Source organism: Mandrillus leucophaeus, unplaced genomic scaffold (assembly GCF_000951045.1).
Source record: "Mandrillus leucophaeus isolate KB7577 unplaced genomic scaffold, Mleu.le_1.0 Scaffold1, whole genome shotgun sequence".
NCBI lineage: Eukaryota > Metazoa > Chordata > Mammalia > Primates > Cercopithecidae > Mandrillus > Mandrillus leucophaeus.
In genome coordinates, this window is record NW_012098097.1 from 8,616,383 (window position 1) to 8,625,115 (window position 8,733).

The 8,733-nt window shown below is 53.3% G+C and overlaps 1 protein-coding gene across 1 annotated transcript in view; it reads left to right on the forward strand.

Moving 5' to 3' along the window:
* TSEN54 (TSEN54 tRNA splicing endonuclease subunit) overlaps positions 1-8,087 on the forward strand; it is an 11,261-nt gene extending 3,174 nt beyond the window's left edge. The window contains exons 3-11 of the mRNA XM_011965186.1: positions 24-144; positions 227-310; positions 623-721; positions 2,048-2,100; positions 4,740-4,841; positions 5,043-5,671; positions 6,638-6,698; positions 7,008-7,124; positions 7,612-8,087. Coding sequence (XP_011820576.1) covers positions 24-144; positions 227-310; positions 623-721; positions 2,048-2,100; positions 4,740-4,841; positions 5,043-5,671; positions 6,638-6,698; positions 7,008-7,124; positions 7,612-7,762 — 1,417 coding nt within the window. The 3' untranslated portion in view covers positions 7,763-8,087. The remainder of the gene's footprint in view (positions 1-23; positions 145-226; positions 311-622; positions 722-2,047; positions 2,101-4,739; positions 4,842-5,042; positions 5,672-6,637; positions 6,699-7,007; positions 7,125-7,611) is intronic.
* Positions 8,088-8,733: the final 646 nt, after the last annotated feature.

Sequence of the window (8,733 nt, forward strand, 5' to 3'; positions counted from 1 at the left end):
GGGGTGAGGGAACCGGGGGCAAGGCGGGCCGCGGGGCCTCGCGAGTGGACTGACGCAGATCCCTTCCCACTCCTCGCCAGGGGCAGCTTGGTGGCTGCCGAGTGGAGGCCGGAAGAGGGCTTCGTGGAGCTGAAGTCTCCTGCGGTGAGCGGCGGGCTCGGGGACAGGGGACCGCCCTCCCTGCCCTCCTCCCTCCCTTGTGACGCTTGCTCTGGGCCCCACACAGGGCAAGTTCTGGCAGACCATGGGCTTTTCAGAGCAGGGTCGGCAGCGGCTTCACCCGGAAGAGGCCTTGTATCTGCTGGAGTGTGTGAGTGGGACCCGGGAGGTGGGGAAGGAGTTGGGACCAAAGAACGGGGAGGACACGTTTTATCGGAGAAAAAGCACACACAACCCGGTCTTTCGAGAACTGATAACCGAACTTCTAGAGCAGGAGGTAGTACGTTACAGGGAGCAGGGATTCCAGTCCAAATTAGTGATGCTGCCCCACTTTCCTGGTTGGTCACATTCTTGAGGCGCTGCTGAGAGGGGGACGGGGAGGTATCAGAGCTGGGAAGTTGCCCCATCTCTCTGAGGCACTGCAGTGAGGGCTCATAAGCTGAGCTGTTGGCCCCACTTCCAGGGCTCCATCCACCTCTTCCACCAAGACCTGCCACTGTCTATCCAGGAAGCTTACCAGCTGCTGCTGACGGACGACACTGTGACCTTCCTGCAGTACCAGGTATCTGCCACCACCCTGCCCCCGGGAGCCACCCATCCACTGAATCAATGAGTATTGACAAGCACCCATAAGATGCCAGGCACAGTGTCACATGCTGGGGCTGCAGGGCAGACGAGGGCTGTGCTGTCACGAGGCTTACATTGTGGTGGAGGCCTCTTGGCTTCGCATAGAACCCAGGGCTGGAGAAGATAAGGTGGGGGAGGAGAATTCAAAGAGACTGGGCTGTTCATTCAGGTGAGAGAAGCTAGGGGCATGTCCCAGGTTGGGGGTGGGTAGGGTTGCAGTGAGTGAAAAATAGATGAATCTCAGAAATATTTTGAAGAAAGAATGGATAGGACTTTGCCAATGGATTGGATGTCAGGATTAAGGAGAAAGAAGAACCCAGGATTACCGCCCATGATTTGGGTATGCGCCAGTGGATGAAGGGTGGGAAGAATGAAGAGGAGCAGATTTGGGAGGAAGAAACCAGTCAAAAGAACTCTGTTTCCGATAAGTTAATTTTGAGGAGCTTCTTGGACATGCAAGTGAGTGTCAAGCAGACAGACAATTGGACTCCCAAGTTTGGAGTGTGGGGAGAGGTCAAGACTAGATGTAAATATGGGTACCATGAGCACATGGATGGTATTTAAACTGCTGGGCTCTGTGGGAGTGTCATCAGAGTAGAGGGCTGGGTCTGAGCCCTGGGGCTCTCTGAGTAGGTTAGGGGGCAGATAAGAAGCAGAAACAGACTGAGGAGTGTGGGGTGATGTAGGAGAAAAACCAAAGTCGCATCACAGAAGCCAAAAGAAGGTCTTTCAAGGAGGAAGTGGTTAGCTGTGCTGAAGCCTGCTGAGAGAAGCAGGATGGGGGACTTCTTGTCTATGTCCCTCTGATATGAACGCAGGGACACAAGGTTGAACATGTGGCTCCTTACCGGAAACTTCCCACCTGCATCGGTGGAGGTATGGGGCTGGAGAGATGCCCACCACCTTCTGCCATTGTTTTATTCACATGGTGGTCGGCAGCTTCACTCTCGTGAGCTTTGTGTCAAAATACTCAAGTATTTCAGGGCATGGTGGTTTTCTGGTTTCATGGCTGTTAGTTTTTTGGGATTTGGCTAAATGTCATTTGTGCTGAGTAAGGTAAGCGGAAGGACAGGAATTCAGAGGCTGAGATCTTTGGGGATGGTGTTCATAATGGAGCATGGTCCAACCTTAGTCACAGGGTTTAGAATCTGGGGGTGTACAGGAGGGGCAGAGAGGGCTGTGGCGATGGCCTATGTCTGGAGAAACCATTTGGTGTTTTCAAGAGTGGCCATCTGAGCTTTCCTTTTTTTTTTCTTTTGAGGTCTTCAGCCACCTGAAGAGGTTGGGTTATGTGGTTCGACGATTCCAACCAAGGTAAATCCCCTTGCTGTTTCCTTTCCACATATTCTAGTCCTGGGACCTGGCTGACTAGTCCTGGGTAGAAAATGGCTTCTCCTTACCTGGAACCCTTGGCTGGAGTGCAGCTCCTGGGACACAGACTGGGGGCCTCTGCTGGAAGTGTTCTGAGAGAGGCAGGTTGGGAGGAATCCAGGTCATTTCGTTTTATTCTGGGTTATGAAATCGAGCCCCGTCTTCAGATGACTTGCGCCTGCCGCTGAGTGTGTGTGAGTACTGAGAGGCAGGATTGGAACAGTGCCTGGCACTTAGTAGGTGCGCAGGCAGATATGTAGAGTGTATGCTTAAATGAAGGACTGGGTGAGGAATTCACCATTAGCAGGGTTTCACATTTTTTATGCCAGGTTAAATGTTTTTTCCTTCAACACCTTAGTAATCCAGCATTGGTAAGAGGCAGAGATCTTCAGACTTGGAATGGAAACAGGTATAGCTTTTGCAGTTACAGTATGTCATAAAAGCTCTAAAGCAGGCACATCTTTTCTTTTTTTTTTTTTTTTTTGAGAGAGTCTCACTCTGTCACCCAGGCTGTAGTGCAGTGGCGTGATCTCGGCTCACTGCAGCCTCTGCCTCCTGGGTTCAAGCAATTTTCCTGCCGAGTAGCTGGGATTACAGGCGTGCGCCACCATGCCTGGCTAAATTTTTTTTTAAATTTTTAGTTCAGATGGGGTTTCACCGTGTTGCCCAGGCTGGTCTCAAACTCCTTACCTCAAGTGATCCTCCTGCCTCAGCCTCCCAAAGTGCTGGGATTACAGGCATGAGCCACCATGCCCAGCTCTACATCTTCTCTTTTCTGAAAGGGGAACCTATCCTAAGGAAAGAATCGTGGATGTGTGTAGTGGTTCACCTGTGAGAATGATCAACAATACTTATTATTTGCTGGGGGCCAGGCTCTGTAAACATCGCTGAGAACAGAAGAGCAAAATCACTGCCCTCACAGAGCTTGGATTTAGTGAGGAGTCACACAGAACACCCTCACTGTGCAAAATCAGTGTACTTGCAAAGAAAAGTTGAACAGGAGACAGGCTCACACAAATGACAGGTTATCCCTTAGAACAGCTCTGTCCAATAGAACTTTCTGTAATGATGGAAATGTTCTGTGTTGGCTGGGCACAGTGGCCCACGCCTGTAATCCCAGCACTTTGGGAGGCCGAGGCGGGTGGATCACGAGGTCAGGAGTTCAAGACTCGCCTGGCCAAGATAGTGAAAACCCATCTCGACTAAAAAAACAAAAATTACCTGAGCGTGGTGGCAGGTACCTGTAATCCCAGCTACTCCGGAGGCAGAGAACTGCTTGAACCCAGAAGGCGGAGGTTGCAGTGAGCCGAGATTGCGCCACTGCACTCCAGCCTGGGTGACAGAGTGAGACTGTCTCAAAAAAAAAACAAAATGTTCTGTGTCTGTGATGTCTAATATATGGGGCTAGACCAACTGTGGGACTGAATGTTTAATTTCATTTAATTTAAATGTATTTAAATCTAACTTAAATAGGCTGGGTGTGGTGGCTCACACCTGTAATCCCAGCATTTTGGGAGGCTGAAGTGGGCAGATCACCTGAGCTCAGGAGTTCGACACCAGCCTGGACAGCATGTTGAAACCCTGTCTCTACTAACATACAAAAAAAAAAGAAAAAAGAAAAAAATCAGCCGGGTGTGGTGGCAGGCGCTTATAGTCCCAGCTATTCAGGAGGCCAAGACACAATAATTGCTTGAACCCTGGCAGCAGAGGTTGCAGTGAGCTCAGATCTTGACAGTGCACTCCAGCCTGGGCGCAAAAGCAAAATTCTATCTCAAAAAAAAAAAAAAACTTAAAAACAAACTTAAATAGCCACCTATCGCTAGTGGCTCCTGTACTGAACAGCATAGCCTTAGAGCCTTACTTAATTCACAGCAGGGAGGCCAGGTGCAGTGGCTCACACCTGTAATCCCAGCACTTTAGGAGGCCCAGGTGGGCAGATCACGAGGTCAAGAGATCAAGACCATCCTGGCCAACATGGTGAAACCTCGTCTCTACTAAAAATACAAAAATTAGCTGGGCATGGTGGCACGCACCTGTAGTCCCAGCTACTTGGGAGGCTGAGGCAGAAGAATCGCTTGAACCCGGGAGGCGGAGGTTGCAGTGAGCCAAGATCCCGCTGCTGCACTCCAGCCTAGCGACGAAATGAGACTCTGTCTCAAAGAAAAAAATTCACAGCAGGGAAGAATGCTGCAGTGTCAGGGGGCTGTGTCAACAATATATTATTGAGTGAAAAAAATTACAAAGCAGTATGCTAGTATAATGCCATTTTGGTTAGGAAAAAATATACAGAGAGAGATTATTCAGTGTGTACATAAAAGAAAGAAAAATGTTAACAACAGTTATCCAAAGTTTTTATTTTTCTATATTTTCCAAGTTTGCTAGCTCCTCTGGGCCATTGCCTAGGCAGAGGCACATGGCTGGGCCTGTACTCCTCATGCAGGTCTGCTTAGGGCCTTAGCCCTTGAGTGTGGCTCCGATCCTGGCCCACTGACTGTCCCCTTGGCCCATTTCCTTACACATCCCACCAGATCCCCAGGCTGAGGAGGTGGGTCAGTGGCCCACCCACTGTTCTCACCCTGCAGCTCTGTCCTGTCCCCGTATGAGAGGCAGCTTAACCTGGATGCCAGCGTGCAGCACTTGGAGGATGGAGATGGCAAGAGAAAGAGGAGCAGCTCCAGCCCTCGGTAACGCCCACATCAGGGTTGCCCCCCTGGGAGTGCTAATGTCTGGGACCTTGGAAAATGCACAGGCTTTCTAAGAACTAGGCTTGGGCAGCTCCCACGCAGGCTCAGGGAGACACGAGGGGACCTGCTTTCAGCTCCCATGGGACGTGTGCACCTTAGCAACCAGGGGCAGATGTGCTGCTTTTCCCCCACGTCCCCCAGGTCCATTAATAAGAAGGCCAAGGCCCTGGACAACTCCCTGCAACCCAAGAGTCTGGCAGCCTCCAGCCCACCTCCCTGCAGCCAGCCCAGCCAATGCCCAGAGGAGAAACCCCAGGAGTCAAGCCCCATAAAGGGCCCAGGGGGCCCCTTTAAGCTTCTGGGGTCCCTGGGGCCCAGCCCTGGCCCGGCCAGGGAGGGGGTGGGGTGCAGCTGGGAGAGTGGCAGAGCCGAGAACGGAGTCACGGGGGCCGGTAAGCGGCGCTGGAACTTCGAGCAGATCTCATTCCCCAACATGGCTTCAGACAGCCGCCACACCCTCCTGCGCGCCCCAGCCCCAGAACTGCTCCCGGCCAACATGGCTGGGCGGGAGACAGATGCTGAGTCCTGGTGCCAGAAGTTGAACCAGCGCAAGGAGAAGCTCTCGAGGCGGGAACGGGAGCACCACGTGGAGGCCGCGCGGTTCCGGGAAGATGTCAACGCTGATCCCGAGGTGCAGAGCTGTTCCAGCTGGCGGGAGTACAAGGAGCTGCTGCAGCGGCGGCACCTGCAGAGGAGCCAGAGCCGGGCCCCTCACCTGTGGGGCCAGTCCGTCACCCCCCTGCTGAGTCCCGGCCAGGCCAGCTCCCCAGGTACCCCCTCAGCCTGCCACATCCTCGAGGGCCACTGGCAGCTGAGGAATCACAGGACTTTGGAAAGGGCATGGATGAACCGGGATGGATTGAGGCTTAAGAAAGATATGGGAGGAGGGAGCGGACCCCCAAGGACGGTCAGTTCTCCCGCGGCTGCAGCAGGGCCTGTGTGGGAATGCTTAGAGATGGTGAGTCAGGAGAGGTAAGGAGAGGTGAAAACTATAGCCATATCCTTAAAATCATAAACAACATGCATGTGGATGGCTTTGCCACCAACTAGCTGTGATCGCAACCTGTTAGATGGAAAAAGGAGGTGCCTTCTTGGCCAAGTGAAAGAAAGGCTTGCTGTCTGCTGTAAGCACAGGGAACCAATGGGGAAAGAATAAGCTCAGTGTGTTACCAGATCCCAAATTACTTAAAGCCTTCCTGGGAATGCGGTAGATTGTAGGTAACTAGATAGGGTTGCCAGATCAGTTCAATTTGACTTTCAGTATAAATCTAATTTTTCAGTATCAGTATGTTCCAAAAATTGCATGGGATATGCTTATACTAAAAAAAAAAAAAACACAAAAAAATGTTGCTAGGCTGGACACGGCTCATGCCTGTAATCCCAGCACTTTGGGAAGCCAAGGTGGGCAGATCACCTGAGGTCAGGAGTTCGAAACCAACCTGGCCAACATGGTGAAACCCTGTCTCTACTAAAAATACAAAAATTAGCCAGGTGTGGTGGTGCAAACGTGTAATCCCAGCTACTCAGGAGGCTGAGGCAGGAGAACTTGCTTGAACCTGGGAGGCGGAGGTCGCAGTGAGCCAAGATCATGCCACTATACTCCAGCCTGGGTGACAGAGTGAGACTCTTGTTTTAAAAAAAAAGGAAAAAAAAAAGTTGCTAAATCTGGCCATCCTAGATGGCAGACTGAGAAATGTGACTCCCCTCCCAGTACCTTGTTTTCTCTGTCCTTGTAGCTGTGGTCCTTCAGCATATTTCTGTGCTGCAGACAACACACCTTGCTGATGGAGGTGCCCAGTAAGTTTCCAAGCAGTGCCATCTCTGCAGGACCTTGGCCGCCAGGAGTTGGTGGTTAGGATTTGGCTCCTGAAAACTGTTCCAGGGATCCCTACCCCTACACCTAGCTCTGAGCAATACCTACTGTTCATGTGGGTCTGGGGAAGAGGGAGAACAACCAGTGGGTTAGCCCAAGGGTTCAGAGTCCCCAACCCTCAAGTGGCACCTCTGTGAGGCTGCTTCCTGGCACTAATGGAGGGAAAGGGTGGGATGGAAAAGAAAGGTTGGGGAGAAAAGTTCATGTCATAACGCTTCTCATTGTATTGTCAGGCTGCTGGAGAAGTCTGGGGGCTTGGAAATCAGCTTTGATGTTTACCAGGCTGACGCTGTGGCCACATTCCGAAAGAATAACCCTGGCAAACCCTATGCCCGGATGTGTATTAGTGGGTACGCAGTGAGCCAGCATTGCCCCCCCCCCCCGCCAGCTGCTGCCAGTTCTCCTGTGAACCAAGTGGGACTCCTGTACTCCCCTGGCCAGTGTGCCAATCTCTGAGAGGAACCTGAGGTCCAGAGAGGCTAAGTGACCTACACAAGGCCACACAGCCAGTTTGTGCTGCCCGACTCTGAGCTCCTTGTTGCTAGCATTTTAGGGTAGTCTCTCTCCAATGCCATTTTAGTCTAAGACTCACCCAGCAGCAGGGATGTAGATTGTGGGAATTTACAGGCTAAAAGTGGTGAGCACCTTGCTCTTCTTAGCACCTCCCCAACCAGGGCTCTGGGGCCCTCTTCATTAGAGCCCTGTGTTTTGCAGACAGATGAGCTCGTGGGCCAGAATTCTTGCACCCCAACTCCTTCCGTAGACTCTCTATCTGGGAGCCATAGAGCTTAGGAGTGGGCTATGGCCGGGTCTCACCCTAACCTTTTGTCCCTGCAGATTTGATGAGCCTGTCCCAGACCTCTGCAGCCTCAAGCGGTTGTCTTACCAGAGTGGGGATGTCCCTCTGATCTTTGCTCTGGTGGATCATGGTGACATCTCCTTCTACAGCTTCAGGGACTTCACGTTGCCCCAGGATGTAGAGCACTGACCTCACAGCTCTGCAGGGGATAGAGCTCGCTCCAGGGGACCGGGACTGTCTGTTCTCAGGGACCATCTCGGCTGCCTCCTGTACCGACTCTAACCTGTAGCTTCAGGGGCCAGTATGGGCCTTGGCCCTGAGTGTCTGATACTCACAGAGTAAAACTGTGACCCTCTCCCCTTCCCTGCTGCCTTGCAGTGACCCCTCTGGAACTCAGGACTCGATTTTAAGGACCCAGGAGGTGGGGCAGAAGAGAGGACTCTGTGCCTTTAACGAGAGGGTGCCTGCTTCGTGCCATAAAGCCAAAGCCATTAAAAATAGATTTCTTTTCTGCTGTTTCTGTATGTACTGGGTAAACCCCTCTCGCCCCCGTCCCGTTGTCAGTGGAACTGCCCCCAGCCCCTCACCCGTGCTTTGCCCACTCAAGGACATCCGCTTCTTCTGGTGCGGGATCTAAGAGTGAGAGAAGCCCGCGGGAGGGCAGGAACGCGACCTCGAACCTTTTGAGCCTTTCCCGGGCCTGGATGGGGCGTTGCAGGGTTTCCTGAAGGGAGGAGGGAGGATGGCGCGCCATCGGCCCTCCCTGGGCGCAGCGGGGTGCGGGTGGCGAGAGGCGCCACCTGCAGTTGGGCGGTGGAGCGCGCTGCAGCCCCGGCCTCCGCGCCCTTTCCGCTCCCGCTTCTCGTCGCTCCAACCTCCTCCCTCGCTTTTGCTAAAAATTCCACCCGTTGTTGCAGACCCCTCCGGCCGACACAGAGGAGGTGGGCTTCCCCTCCGCCCCGCCCGGAGGAAAGGCGTCTAGCTGCGACGCCCCGGTCCCCACACCACCCCTCTTGTGGGGCTAGAAACCCGGCCCTGCGTCCCCCGGTCACCCTGTCTGGGCTGGGCTCTGGCAGAGGAGCTGGCCCGGATCCGCCCCTCCCTCGGCAGCTCCGGGGAGTTGGAGGGACGACTCCCCTGGAGTCTGGGAGGTGGCCCGG